General features: G+C 43.7%; 1 protein-coding gene across 4 annotated transcripts in view; it reads right to left on the bottom strand.

Moving 5' to 3' along the window:
- LOC139368718 (myosin IXAb) overlaps nt 1–16299 on the bottom strand; it is a 168556-nt gene that overhangs the window by 109255 nt on the left and 43002 nt on the right. For all 4 annotated transcript variants that reach the window (XM_071108026.1, XM_071108010.1, XM_071108019.1 and 1 more), the window contains exons 3-5: nt 6826–6920; nt 6093–6155; nt 766–865 (exon numbers count right to left, since the gene is read on the bottom strand). In XM_071108026.1, coding sequence (XP_070964127.1) covers nt 766–865; nt 6093–6155; nt 6826–6920 — 258 coding nt within the window. The remainder of the gene's footprint in view (nt 1–765; nt 866–6092; nt 6156–6825; nt 6921–16299) is intronic.

Below are 16299 nucleotides of genomic sequence, written 5' to 3'. Positions count from 1 at the left end.
TTTCGGAGAATGTCCTTTGTATCGTGCACGTGTTCCGCAGACACGTATAGGGTCCCGGTCATACAGAGCGAGAGAAAGACAGAAAGAGCGACAGAGAGATACAAAAACACAGACCGCTTTACACACCATGAACACGCATGCCATCGTCACACGCGCGCACACACACACACACACACTGCCAGCGCCGCTGCACGCGCCAGGAATCGAGATTAACTCTCCACTCGTGCTGTCGCCATGGAAACAGCGGTGCAGAGTAACAGACGGTGTGGAGCTGGGTTTGTTGTCGTGGGGATTAGGGGTGTTTTGGGGGAAGAGGAGGGGGAAGAAGAAAAAAACCCACACTTTTTTGGGATGCCAAAAAATAACCAAGGAACAAAGGATGCAGATTTTCACCAGTGTCCTGTGAATATGAATATGCATCTGTTGCCAAAGTAGGCAGATGTGTACACACACGCACGAGCACACACACACACAAGCACGCACGCGAGCGCACACACACACGCAAGCTCACACACACACAGTAGTGGTGCTGTGAACAGACTCACACTCAGAATGTGGGTCAAAGCAATCAGCAGCCAGAGGTGTTGAGACGGGCTCCATTTAGGAACTGAAGCGCGAGACAAACATCCAACTGAAGTGCAACCATTAGCATCACCTGCAGTCTAAACAGCTCTCTCGCTATTACATGTGTCCACAGGATACACACACACGAATACACCCATACTACATCCTGATTCCGTGTGTGTGTGTGTGGGGAGAGCCCACCTGGTTGAGGTAGTGGTACTCCTCAGGTTTGAGCAGGTGGAAGGCCTTCCTCTCCTCCTCACTGGCTCCAGCCAACAGGTAGTAGAACACATGGTAGTTCCTGGAGAGAGGAGGGAGACACAGGGTTGCCAAGGTGGTGTTCAATACGGCACACAACCGAACACGTTTTAAAACAATTTGCAACGGAAAGAGAAAAGCGTTTCTTATCGGAATGGTCCATGTCATCCCTTCCCCTGTTTTAGTCTGTTTTCTTATGTTTGATGCCCAATGAACACAACCCAGATTGAGGTAAAAACAGGTTTGCCAGATTGACATATTTAACATGAGACTTTCTGACACAGTATAGAATAAGAGAGTTCTGCTGAGTGGGCCAATGGGTTAGAAAGAAGAACCAGACGGATGATTGAGCTGAGTCTTGACCACATTGACTTGTCACATGTGGATTTAGCTCCATAAACTCCAGCCTAAGTCAGACTTGTTTGATGTCACGCATTGCTGTCAACACAATTCCTTTGTTGTACACACACTTAGCTTAAGTACAGAGCTGTCCTGTTGACAGCAACGCATGACTAGAGCCGAAAATCTGAATTTAAAATGTGCGACACGCACATGGAGCCCATCTGATATCTCCCGAAGCAAAAGTGTGGTCTCTTACGACCGTGAAAGCAATAGGCAAACCCTGTAGAGACTCAATCCGCGCAACACATTATAGACAGCGAGAGGTTGCATTTCCAGTGAAAACAAACAGTATGTCGCCAAAGTATTAAACCACAGCTTTCCAAGTGTGTGTGTGTGTCTACGTGCGTCCAAGATAAAGAACTGTAAATTTGTACTTCGGTAGGTTCAAGACTTGGTCTAAAACATAACACTTATTGGAGTGGACACTGTGGTTAACAGTGACCTCTCCTCTCCTCACCCCCCCCCCCCCCCCCCGGTCTAAAGGAGAAGGCTGGGAGGTCTGGTTTGAGTTTGAGCCGCATCAATATGGCCGCCTGTGCTGCCATCACGGTGAAATGGAAACCTTGGTGGCCAGCGGGGCCAAATTCAGGGCTTGGGGGATAAAACAACCACGGTTTTAAACCTATTAGGGATTTTGTGATTTAGCGATGAGGTGGTGTGTATGTACGTGTATGTGTCTGAGTATTCTGGTTGCACAACCTGTCAACAACATGTCTATGAACATGAATGTTAAAATAAAAAAAAGTTCAACAATACTGGTTATATAGTTAATAGCCTACGTATATGATATTACATAACCACAATAATGATAATGATTCAACTTGAGGGGAAAAATATAACACTCATTATGAGCAAGCAATGAGAGAGGCCGTTATTCTGACAGCTATTCTGGTCATTCAGTGTCAGAGAACAACAGACGAGAAAAACTGAAAGTTACTTGGAATATCAACTTAGTGGCCTGAGCGGTTAGAGTGAGATTGGAAGGTTGGGGATTTGATCCCAGGTCGAGTCATACCAAAGACTTAAATAATGGGACCCAATATATATCAAGCTGCGTCACGCTACAGGAACAGGAGATTGGCTCCTGACCTACAGGCCTTAATTGTCCAGGCTGTTCCATGTACAGTATATAGAAACATTAAAACACTGGTCACTTACCGTTTCTTTTATACTGTTTTTCATACTGTGTGTGTGTGTGTGCGTGTGTGTGTACACACACACAATATATGAGATTCTTCAAAATAGCTACCATTTGCCTTGATGACAGCTTTGCACACTTCTCCCAACCAGCTTCATGAGGTAGTCACCTGGAATGCATTTCAATTAACAGGTGTGCCTTGTTAAAAGTTAATTGGTGGAATTTCTTTCCTTCTTAATGTGTTTGAGCCAAATCAGTTGTGTTGTGACAATCTGGGAGTGGTTTACAGAAGAAAGCCCTATTTGGTTAAAGACCAAGTCCATATTATGGCAAGAACAGCTCAAATAAGCAAAGAGAAACAACAGTCCATTACGTTAAGAGATGAAGGTCAGTCAATTTGGAAAATTTCAAGAACTTTGAAAGCAGTCGCAAAAACCATCAAGCACTATGATGAAACTGGCTCTCAGGAGGACCGCCACAGGAAAGGAAGACCCAGAGTTACCTCTGCTGCAGAGGATACGTTCATTAGAGTTACCAGCCCCAGAAACTGCAGCCCAAACAAATGCAACACAGAGTTCAAGTAACAGACACATCTCAACATCAACTGTTCAGAGGAGACTGCGTGAATCATGCCTTCATGGTTGAATTGCTGCAAAGAAACCACCATAAAAGGACACCAATAAAAAGAAGAGACGTGCTTGGGCCAAGAAACACGAGCAATGGACATTAGACCGGTGGAAATCTGTCCTTTGGTCTGATGAGTCCAAATTTGAGATTTTTAGTTCCAACCGCCGTGTCTTTGTGAGATTCCAAGTAGGTGAACGGATGATCTTCGCATGTGTGGTCCCCACCATGAAGCATGGAGGAGGAGGTGTGATGGTGCTTTGCTGGTGACACTGTCAGTGATTTAGAATACAAGGCACACTTAACCAGCATGGCTACCACAGCATTCCGCAGCAATACGCCATCCCATCTGGTTTTGGTTTGCGCTTAGTGGGACTATCATTTGTTTTTCAACAGTACAAGGACTCAAAACACACCTCCAGGCTGTGTAAGGGCTATTTGACCAATGAGAGTGATGGAGTGCTGCATCAGGTAACCTGACCTCCACAATCACCCGACCTCAACCCAATTGAGATGGTTTGGGATGAGTTGGACCGCAGAGTGAAGGAAAAGCAGCCAACAAGTGCTCAGCATGTGTGTGAACTCCTTCAAGACTGTTGAAAGAGCATTTCTCATGACGCTGGTTGAGAGAATTCCAAGAGCGTGCAAAGCTGCCATCAAGGCAAATGGTGGCTACTTTGAAGAATCTAAAATATACTTTGATTTGTTTCAACACTTTTTTGGTAACTACATGATTCCATACAGTGGGGCAAAAAAGTATTTAGTCAGCCACCAATTGTGCAAGTTCTCCCACTTAAAAATATGATGAAAATTACAGGCCTCTCTCATCTTTTTAAGTGGGAGAACTTGCACAATTGGTGGCTGACTAAATACTTTTTTGTCCCACTGTATGTGTTATTTCATATTTTTGTTATCTTCACTATTCTTCTACAATGTAGAAAATAGTAAAAATAAAGAAAAACCCTTGAATGAGGAGGTGTGTCGAAACCTTTGACTGGTAGTGGATACATACCAATACATACTGTATTCGACATAGCTAATTTTAATATCTACTACTGTACATTGCATTTTTGTTACACTGCTTAAACACACAGCGTATTCATATACTGGATTCTTGATAATGGATTCCCTAATTTATCTACAGCTATATATTGTTGTGTACATACACAAATATTGAGTTTGAATGACTGTATTAAGGTTGTTAAATTGGATTTGTCTTGATTTATTGTTTATGATATTTGTGTACTCGTTTGACATTTTACCGCACTGTTAGGAGCCAGTAACGGAGCAATTCTCTGCATCAACTATAACGTATTCTAAACTGTGTACACAACCAACGCACTTGGATTGTATTACTTACCACTGAATCAAGCTGACTTTACGATACTGAATCAATACTAGATAAACAACCATATACAGTGCCTTGCGAAAGTATTCGGCCCCCTTGAACTTTGCGACCTTTTGCCACATTTCAGGCTTCAAACATAAAGATATAAAACTTTATTTTTTTGTGAAGAATCAACAACAAGTGGGACACAATCATGAAGTGGAACGACATTTATTGGATATTTCAAACTTTTTTAACAAATCAAAAACTGAAAAATTGGGCGTGCAAAATTATTCAGCCCCTTTACTTTCAGTGCAGCAAACTCTCTCCAGAAGTTCAGTGAGGATCTCTGAATGATCCAATGTTGACCTAAATGACTAATGATGATAAATACAATCCACCTGTGTGTAATCAAGTCTCCGTATAAATGCACCTGCACTGTGATAGTCTCAGAGGTCCGTTAAAAGCGCAGAGAGCATCATGAAGAACAAGGAACACACCAGGCAGGTCCGAGATACTGTTGTGAAGAAGTTTAAAGCTGGATTTGGATACAAAAAGATTTCCCAAGCTTTAAACATCCCAAGGAGCACTGTGCAAGCGATAATATTGAAATGGAAGGAGTATCAGACCACTGCAAATCTACCAAGACCTGGCCGTCCCTCTAAACTTTCAGCTCATACAAGGAGAAGACTGATCAGAGATGCAGCCAAGAGGCCCATGATCACTCTGGATGAACTGCAGAGATCTACAGCTGAGGTGGGAGACTCTGTCCATAGGACAACAATCAGTCGTATATTGCACAAATCTGGCCTTTATGGAAGAGTGGCAAGAAGAAAGACATTTCTTAAAGATATCCATAAAAAGTGTCGTTTAAAGTTTGCCACAAGCCACCTGGGAGACACACCAAACATGTGGAAGAAGGTGCTCTGGTCAGATGAAACCAAAATTGAACTTTTTGGCAACAATGCAAAACGTTATGTTTGGCTTAAAAGCAACACAGCTGAACACACCATCCCCACTGTCAAACATGGTGGTGGCAGCATCATGGTTTGGGCCTGCTTTTCTTCAGCAGGGACAGGGAAGATGGTTAAAATGATGGGAAGATGGATGGAGCCAAATACAGGACGGTTCTGGAAGAAAACCTGATGGAGTCTGCAAAAGACCTGAGACTGGGACGGAGATTTGTCTTCCAACAAGACAATGATCCAAAACATAAAGCAACATCTACAATGGAATGGTTCAAAAATAAACATATCCAGGTGTTAGAATGGCCAAGTCAAAGTCCAGACCTGAATCCAATCGAGAATCTGTGGAAAGAACTGAAAACTGCTGTTCACAAATGCTCTCCATCCAACCTCACTGAGCTCGAGCTGTTTTGCAAGGAGGAATGGGAAAAAATTTCAGTCTCTCGATGTGCAAAACTGATAGAGACATACCCCAAGCGACTTACAGCTGTAATCGCAGCAAAAGGTGGCGCTACAAAGTATTAACTTAAGGGGGCTGAATAATTTTGCACGCCCAATTTTTCAGTTTTTGATTTGTTAAAAAAGTTTGAAATATCCAATAAATGTCGTTCCACTTCATGATTGTGTCCCACTTGTTGTTGATTCTTCACAAAAAAATACAGTTTTATATCTTTATGTTTGAAGCCTGAAATGTGGCAAAAGGTCGCAAAGTTCAAGGGGGCCGAATACTTTCGCAAGGCACTGTAAGTTATGTAATACTATATACTTGCATGTATTTCATTTAAGCTGTAGGTAAATACTTTCTCCCCCTTACCTTTCATTGTGCTCCTGGTAGACCAGACGTGACTTCTCTAGAAGGTACTTCTCCACGTACGCTCTGAACACACACACAGGAGTGACTTTAGACAAGATTTACATCATACAGAGATTGAGATGTCCCATTGACAATTTTGATTCTAATTTTTTTTTTGTAAATAGACAGAGACAGAGACAGAGAGAGACAGAGAGCGAGAGAGAGAGAGAGAGAGAAAGAGAGAGAACGAGAGAGAGAGACAGAGAGAGAGAGAGCTTTAGCCCACTGCTGCTAATCCAATTTTGATAAACTCCCATATCTACTGGGTGAAATACCATAGTGTGACATCACAGCAGCAAGATTTGTGACCTGTTGCCACAAGAAAAGGGCAACCAGTGAAGAACAAACACCATTGTAAATACAACCCATATTTATGCTTATTTATTTTCCCTTGTGTACTTTTACCATTTGTACATTGTTACAAAACTGTATATATACATAATATGACATTTGTAATGTCTTTATTGTTTTGAAACTTCTGTATGTATAATGTTTACTGTTAATTTGTATTGTTTATTTCACTTTTGTATATTATCTACCCCACTTGCTTTGGCAATGTTAACATATGTTTCCCATGACAATAAAGCCCCTTGAATTGAATTGAATAGAAAGGCAGTGTATGAGAGCGACCGCAAGAAAGAGAGAGAACGAGGAAGGAAGGCGAGGCTGGATAAAGAAGGTGTAGATGTCTCACCCCCGGACGGTACCACTCTCCTGGTAGTTGACCTGGATGAACTTGCCAAAGCGGCTGGAGTTGTTGTTGTGAGCTGTCTTGGCGTTCCCAAATGCCTGGGGAGAAGAGGAGGATATACGTTAAGGTTTATTTAGGATCGTTGTACATATGAAACAAACATGTAGCGTGGAAATGCAAGCACGCACACATACAAAAGCTCAGGTTTTTACTCATTCCTCTTCTGTACACACTGTACAGTGTGATAGTTTCTCACAGGTCACTTTTCTGTTGGCTAGGTCTCGGAGTCAGGGAGTACAGTGCACTCACTGTTAAAGCCAAACAGAGTCAATCATCACCCACCACAGATCCTAATACCCATCATGTATGGCTCTGCTATCTGTAAAATCACAGCAGGTGGGCCAATAGCAGTGGTCAATGTAACAGTGATGCCTCTTATCTAAGCTAACTTTACCACTGTCCAGTTATCTGTTCTCACACACACACACACGCGAGAGAGTAGTTAATCTGATTATATGAGTGGAATAGGGAGTGCTAGAGGGCCAGAGGAGATTCAGTTGCCCATTAAGGGTCTTAAGAGTTTGCCATTATGGGTCATTAGGAGACAGACGGGGCCGAGTGGAGTCAGTTGGAAGTGCGGGAAGGTAGTGAAAGAGACCAAACTCCTGCGGCACTATGGGTAATCTGAGACGAGTGCATACTGTGCTGAGGCTTTATTAACTGGTGTGGGAAGTGAGTGGGGGCTGGTGGAGTGATTGTGGATGGTGGTGTGTGTGTGTGTGTGTTGGCTTGTGTACAGTTGCTACAAGTGTATTTCCATGTTACATGTGTACTGAGTATATGGACATATCATTACTATTTATGAGACAGCATTCATACTCAAAATGCCCCTTTGATCATGGAAATGAGAGGTTTCCAATTCCCCTTTTTAAAAAAGGGCATTAAGCAGGCATGTCATGCCTTTTCGAACCAAATCAGTAGGGAGCAATAGAAGGGGAAAAAGAGAGAGTGACGCAGACTAATCGGTCGGTGATCAGGCCTGTTCACATCCTAGTCCTCTGACTTTACCAACCTCTTACACAAAAAGTTTACTCTTGCTTGAGCAAAGTTATTAATCCGCGGGACCACTGGCGTGTGACCCCGGTCTACAGTACACAACCAACCCGCACAAAACACACACTCCAATCGGTGATAATCAAGGGGAGTAGGTCTCCCCTGCTGCTAAAACACTCACTCGTTTCCTCCCTCCCTCTCTCCACTGCTGTAGATGAGCATGGTGGTAATTAAGCAGGCAAATTCCAAGAGGCCAGATTTTAATTTGCACTTTATGAGCTGGAACCCTGGGCAGTCCTGCACTGGAGACGACAAACCAACCAGCCCAGTGTTATTCTTACTGAATTGGCCCCTGAAACACCAGGAGGGAGCGAGGCGAAAGAGAAAAAAAAGTTTAAAAAAAGAAAAGAAACAGAGAAAGGTAGAGAAGAAAAGAGATCGCATGACAGAAGACAGAAAAGGGAGGGCTACACCTGCAACAACATCTGCTAAATATGTGTATGTGACCAACGCAACTTGATTTGGACTCTGGAGGGAGGAAAGGGCAAAAAAAAGACATAAAACATTCACGAGACATTCCGTGTTCACAGCTAACGCTGTCTCAGAGCAGTAGCCCCATGTGGTGGGCTAATGGACTAAGGTGAACAGCGCTCAGCGGGACAATTGTACGAGTGTGTGTGTGTGTGTGTGTGTGTCTGTACATACGGGTACCTTCAGAAAGTATTCAGACCCTTTGACTTTTGACACATTTTGTTCGGTTACAGCATTATTCTCCCGTCTCCACAGAGGAACTCTAGAGCTCTGTCAGAGTGACCATCGTGTTCTTGGTCACCTCCCTGACCAAGGCCCTTCTCAGTTTGTCCGGGCAGCCAGCATTAGGATTAGTCTTGGGGGTTTCAAACTTCTTCCATTTAAGAATAATGGATGCCACTGTGGTCTTGGGGATCTTGAATACTGCAGACATTTTTTGGTACCCTTCCCCAGATCTGTGCCTCGACACATTCCTGTCTCGGAGCTCTACGGACAATTCATTCGACCTCCTGGCTTAGTTTTTGCTCTGACGTGCACTGTCAACTGTGGGACCTTATATAGGCAGGTGTGTACCTTTCCAAATCATGTCCAATCAATTGAATTGAATTTTCCACAGGTGGACTCCAATCAAGTTGTAGAAACATCAAGGATGATCAATGGAAACAGGATGCACCTGAGCTCAATTTCAGGTCTCAGAGCAAAGGGTCTGAATACTTATGTAAATAAAGTATCTGTCTATTATTTTTAACACATTTGCTAAAATGTCTAAAAACCTGTGTTTAGCTTTCATTATGGGGTATTGTGTGTAGATTGCTGAGGATAAATTATTTTTTAAATACATTTTAGAATAAGTAACGGGAGGGAAAATGGGGGGGGGGGGGTCTGAATATTTCCCGATGGCACTGTGCGTGCGCGTGTGTCTATGAGTAATGAGTGGGACTGTGTCAGGTTGATCTAGCGGTGACCTCTACAGAGCAGTCACCACCACTGGGACTAGACACTGCAGAGGGACAGGAGAGGAAAACAAACTCGCTGTACCGCACACTGGGCTGGCCTGTACTCACTCTACTGTACAGTGCATGTGTTGTTACATGTGTGTATGTGTGCGTGTGTGTGTGTGTAACAGCAGTGCTCTATTAGCCATCTCTAAATTAGCTCAGTAATAGCGGAATGATAATGTCCGGTTGGAGCCAGTACCCTGAGGGCTGTTCCACGCTGTCAGTTGGTGTTAGCTTGTTAGCACGACCACCCCTGCAGACATAGCACAATTTCACACCCTCTGAGGTGGCACAGCGCACGACCCGCTAATTGCCTGTCTGGACCTCTTCAGCGCTAAGCTACGGCCAATGCTAGTGTAACTTCAGCACTAGACGATGGCAAATGCTAGTGAAACTTCAGCGCTAGGCTACGGCTAATGGCTAGTGAACCTTCATGTGAATGTACTGCAGTCCAGTCAAGACCTGTTCGGTCTAACACAAGTTCGCATCATTAGCTAAATCAAAATCAAATCAAATGTATTTATATAGCCCTTCGTACATCAGCTGATATCTCAAAGTGCTGTACAGAAACCCAGCCTAAAACCCCAAACAGCAAGCAATGCAGGTGTAGAAGCACGGTGGCTAGGAAAAACTCCCTAGAAAGGACAAAAACCTAGGAAGAAACCTAGAGAGGAACCAGGCTATGAGGGGTGGGCCAGTCCTCTTCTGGCTGTGCCGGGTGGAGATTATAACAGAACATGGCCAAGATGTTCAAATGTTCAGAAATTACCAGCATGGTCAAATAATAATAATCACAGTAGTTGTCGAGGGTGCAGCAAGTCAGCACCTCAGGAGTAAATGTCAGTTGGCTTTTCATAGCCGATCATTAAGAGTATCTCTACCACTCCAGCTAGCTAGCTGCTGTTGGTTCCCACTCGTTTTTTCAGAGCCTGGGACCCAATACTCTTCTCCTAGCCTAATTTCCTCATTGTCCTCGGAAAAACACTAACAGGTGACCTACTGGCTTGACAAACGCCACCAATGTACTGTCACCCATTTGCGACACATTGACAATACATACTGTTTGGACAAATCTGTAATGTAAAGTCTCAAATGATTCATGTTGGCTGCCCGCTAACCTTCCTGTCCACATGTTGGCCTCCATTTTCAATGTCTTTCAACCAATTCTGCTCACCGGGGAGTCCTAACCCACTACTGCCACTCTACCTCCACAGGAAAAAACACTCATGGCAGTAGAGTTTACAAAGCCTGCTCATACAGTTGCTACAACCTACACAAGATTTTCAGCATGTTTGAGGAGATTTGAGCCAGGGGAGGCGCAGAATCACTAATCTTCACATAACGTGTAGCGAGCTATTGTACTGCAAGATGATTGGTACTGTAGATCAGTGATTCTGTAGCCGATATCAAACATGCACATTTCAGACACTATAGGAGGAAAACTGAGTTTCATTAGTGGGCGGAGGTTAAATCATCCGGTTTGTAAAACTACTGGGATGATTTATTGTATAATATATCATATTGACTTATCCTCTGCAGCAGAGGTAACTATGGGTCTTCCTTTCCTGTGGCGGTCCTTATGAGAGCCAGTTTCATCATAGAGCTTGATGGTTTTTGCAACTGGCACTTGACATGGTCTTTTACCAAATAGGGCTTCCTTCTGTATACTCCCCCTACCTTTGTCACAACACAACTGATAGGTTGTCAACTCTTACTGGGAGTCTTGTCCTCAAATCAAAGCCTTCCACATTCAAAGTGATTAGCCTGAACTGTGCTGCTGCCTGTGTGCAGTTCAATAGGCTTATTTAAAATATTTTTCGATGGAGACAGTCTGTGGAGACTTTACTGCTGTAATCACAGGATGTAGCCTCGGTCTTCCTTTGAGGATTGTTTTAGAATCGCTCAGTGTGTAACTGACTAACAACTCAACCCACGTGTGGCTTTCTTTCAGGAGAATGACATCACATTCTTTTGGTAGCAGGTGCAGGCCCTCTCCAGATGGCAAGTTTGGGCCCGGTGTGTGTTTGCCTTGGCTGCATTCTCCTATCAGCATTTCCTGTTTGAGCGCGAAAGTAATCCTGTGTGTAGCCTGTGCTAGAAGAACACTTCTACTGTAATCATCCTCACATCTGGCTTGAAGTTGAACTTATTTCACCCCAATGGGAACTGGATAGGTCTGTCCCCTTTTTCCCCCCCTTACCCACCTTCATATGCTTCCCTCTCTCCTAAATTCTTATCCTCAACTCTTCCTTCAAAGTCTCTCCATCTCCTCATGGTATGCCCCCACGCTCTCCCTCGCGATCTCTCTGAGAACAGGGCCAGCGTTTTCTTCCTTGGGGGGGCGCACTGTAGAGAGTGTCTCATCTCGTACCTTGAGGGAAGAGCTCGAAGGACTGGGACGAGCCACGCACTCCTCTTAAGGGGGGCCAGGCGGAGGAGAAATGAACAAGACCAAGGAGTGGAGATCACACTGAGGCCTCCACATAGAAAAGATAGCCTGTGTTTAATGTTGTTTACAGTATGCTATAAATAATATGGGATAGTTTTTATACAGCAGTGCAGCATATAGAGATGAGCCTTAGTGATATCTGACATTCACACACACACACACACACACACACACACACACACACACACACACACACACACACACACACACACACACACACACACACTGCATAAGTACATGGATGAGTGTGTACCCTAGATAGTTGTTCCACTATAATGTAAAGCAGTGAGACCGACCCAGTTCAAGGCTGTATGGGGTGGTAGAGGTAAAATTGGAAGATGTTTTCATTAAGTGAAATCACTCTGGATCAGTCTGGGTGGGTTCCTCCCACTATAGACTCTTCAGTGTTAAACTACACAGAGCACAAAACATTAGGAACACCTGCTCTTTCCATGACACACTGACCAGGTGAAAGCTATGATCCCTTATTGATGTCACCTGTTAAATCCACTTCAATCAGTATAGATGAATGTTAGGAGACAGGTTAAAGAATGATTTTTAAGCCTTGAGAAAACTGGAGACATGAATTGTGTTTGCATGTCATTTAGAAGGTGAATGGGCAAGACAAAAGATTTAAGTGCCTTTGAACGGGGCGTGGTAGTAGGTGCCAGGCGCACCGGGTTTAGTGTGTCAAGAACTGCAACGCTGCTGGGTTTTTTATGCTCAAGGAGTTTCCCGTGTGTATCAAGAATGGTCTACCAGCCAAGGGACATCCAGACAATTTGACACAATTTGACACATTGGAGTCAACATGGGCCAGCATCCCTGGGAATGCCATGCCCCGACAAATTGAGGCTGTTCTGGGGGCAAAAGGGGGTGCAACTCAATATTAGGAAGGTGTTCATGTTTTGTACACTCGGTGTATAGTTCTGTTCTGCTGCTCCAGACTCTGTGTGTGGGACCAAATGACCGAATTACTTTATGGAAAAGTGACACACACCACTCTTACACACTCCTCCAACTAGGGCAGTGTCAGTCATGACATTTTTTCAGCCGCTAATTGTCATGCAAATAACTGCCAGTCTCACGGTAATAAACCGTAGATTAAAATAAAACACATTTGGCATCTCCTGGCTTCCACACACTGACTACACACTGAAGGCAAGCATCTCAGAGTCGCCTCTTCACTGTTGATGTTGGGACTGGTGTTTTGCGGGTACTATTTAATGAAGCTGCCAGTTGAGGACTTGTGAGGCGTCTGTTTCTCAAACTAGACACTCCAATGTACTTGTCCTCTTGCTCAGTTGAGCACTGGGGCCTCCCACTCTTTCAATTCTGGTTAGAGCCAGTTTGCGCTGTTCTGTGAAGGGAGTAGTACCCAGCGTTGTACGAGATCTTGAGTTTCTTGGCAATTTCTCGCATGGAATAGCCTTCATTTCTCAGAACAAGAATAGACTGACGAGTTTCAGAAGAAAGTTATTTGTTTCTGGCCGTGTTAGGCCTGTAATCGAACCCACAAATGCTGACGCTCCAGGTACTCAACTAGTCAGAAGAAGGCCAGTTTTATTGCTTCTTTATATCAGCACAACAGTTTTCTAATTTTCAATTAGCCTTTTAAAATAATAAACTTTGATTAGCTAACAAAACGTGCCATTGGAACAGAGGAGTGATGGTTGCTGATAATGAGCCTCTGTACGCCTATGCAGATATTCCATTAAAAAAAAAATCAGCCTTTTCCAGCTACAATAGTCATTTACAACATTAACAATGTCTACACTGTATTTCTGATCAATTTGATGTTATTTTAATGGACACTTTTTTTTGCTTTTCTTTCAATAACAAGGACATTTCTAAGTGACCCCAAACTTTTGAACGGTAGCGTATATTTGCTCAAAAACCCTCCACAAACTGTCATTTAGGTGTATTTAAGCGACTGTATTGACAACGGTCAACTGTGATTGTATTGACACCTACAGGGGCCATTTATCATGTACAGTTACAGGCAGATGGTGAACTTGATGAGCATCATGAAGCATCACAGGGTGACTATCTAAATAAAGTGTCACCAAAGCCTACAGGCTAGTCTTTCACAGCCAGTCCCAAGTCGCCATCTACCCCTTCAATTCAAATTGGCCACCAGCCCTTCTATTCTCTAGATCTGTACGGTCTAAGCAATACGGTGGGAGCTATCCAGACCATTCAGATCGGCAAACACATCGAAGCATTAGGGCCAAGGGCAAGACGTAGGGAGTCAATTGGGACCGGCTGCATCTTCAACCGACTCATTCATTCCCCTAACACATGTGGGCTTGGTTAATGGCTAATATCAAGCTGCCATTAGATCACACTTTTTAAATGGAGGATAGCCCTTTCATGTGGTGAGCGCTAGCGGTTAGCATCACGGGGTAGTCATTGGTGCTTCATGAGAGCGCTGCAATAAAGTGAAGGACTTCTCAATGACTATCGGTCGGATAGGGCCCAGCCCCAGCTAATTAAATGTACACCATCTGCTACATGAAATGTATCCCCAACAACTTGAAGTTACCATACGTCTGGAGTATTTAAGACCAAAGCAGGGTATTTAAGCCCCAAGCAGAACTCCATATCAATCAATAAGAGTAAAGACTCAAGACTCAAACGATTACATACTCAATATATGATGGTCTTTTATATTGAACATAGAAGATCCTAATACCACTCGTACTTGGTCCTTAGGCTTATTGTAGCCTCAAACATGGGTTGTGCTACAGAAAAGAGTGGTCATTAACCCAGTCATTGAATCAAGTTCTCCTATTCTGGGAAATTTAGCACTCATCTATTGACTAATCTCTGACCACACCCAAAAAGAGCAACATGCCCATTAGGGGTATATCACGGACAGCCTTGCAGGCCATTTTATTCCAAACGTGTGACACAGACAGAAAAATAAGCTCAGATTGAAGGAAATGCGGTTCTAATGCACATCTACAGTATGTCAAGTATCATTCAACGAGACAGAACGAACGAACAAGAAAAAGATAGAACTGATGAGATGTAATATTTAGTAGTTAAAATCCAAAAATGCATTCCGATTGGGCAACTAGCCATGCAATGTCATAAGGTACTGACTTTATTACCATGTTTAGGAAGCTCATTGGATCCCACTCATGGCTGGGTCAAATTGACAGTTTTTTCTCCTCACAGAGGGGACAGCTAATAATAGGCTAGCTAATAATAGGCTAGCTAATAATAGGCTAGCTAATAGTAGGCTAGCTAGAAGCTACAATCTTAAGTTTTGGTAGAGTAGAGCTGAATAATATTAGCTGGCTAATCTTGGCACTGCCAAGAACAAAACACGGAGGTCCACCATGTTGAGTGTTCTGCCGAGCTCACCGAGCAGCTGGCTGACCGCACCACGAGGTTGAGGAGCCAGGCAGAAAATGTAATAGCCGCCCATCTCCCACGCTACCTGGTGGCCAATTCGATTGATAAGCACCAGGGCATGGCACCAACAGCACAAGGACAACATCACAGCAAGCACCTGCATCTCCGTTACCCCCAGCCACTAGCACCTGACAACCTGTTGGACCTAAGCAAAACTGAACAAGTGGAAGCAGAGTTTATTGATTCTTGCAAAGCGAAATCGCAACCACAGCCAGCAACAACAAATGGACCCCACTCAGTTTTCTTCGAAAGATACGGCGGGCGGGCCTTTGTCAGCAATGTGGTTGGCACCGAAACGTGAATTTGGATTACATTTGGGACATCGACAGCAATGTGTGGAAATTCCTTCTCCACTCTGAAGAAGGTTGTTTAGTGAACACAGACACAGCTTGTTACATCAACGAAAAGCACAGCTGTTCCAGCTTGGCATTTTAGGGGGACCGGACAAGTACATTCTGCCAGGAAGGAGACTGGAATCAGAAACTTCTCATGAGGTTCAACACAGCATGGAGGAGGCTGCAACTTGCCTAAATGGTAAGCTACAACCATTATGGCCCTGGCCACCGTGCAACAATAATGAATTCATTGTCTTTCCCTCATGTAAGCCTACTGGTTGTTTGGCTAATTCTTTAGCGTAATGTATAGTTTAGGCCTTTTTCTTTTATTTCATTGCATCTTTTAAAAGGTATCTGTGATTCTTTGCGTTATTTGACAGGTATAAGGTCAATGACCAATGCAGCCTATTGGTTATGCTCCGAGGTGACGCATCTTGGGCTACCAGTTTTCCTGTGGCTTCTGTCAACATCGCATGCTTTCTTCTGTGCAAAATGACAGTTGGTGTATATGCCTGCATTTCAGATAAGCCTAAAAAAAACAAAAAAAACATTTTGAATGTTGGACCAACGCCATGTGTAGAATACTAAAACGACAAGACAAACTTTCACTTGGTTATCATTTATTATTTATTTACTCGGGGAAGCCCAATTGAGACCAGCGTCTTATTTACAATGGTGCCCTGAGGAC

Source organism: Oncorhynchus clarkii, chromosome 2 (genome assembly GCF_045791955.1).
Source record: "Oncorhynchus clarkii lewisi isolate Uvic-CL-2024 chromosome 2, UVic_Ocla_1.0, whole genome shotgun sequence".
In the NCBI taxonomy this organism is placed as follows: Eukaryota; Metazoa; Chordata; class Actinopteri; order Salmoniformes; family Salmonidae; genus Oncorhynchus; species Oncorhynchus clarkii.
This window is presented reverse-complemented; position numbering and strand designations above follow the sequence as displayed.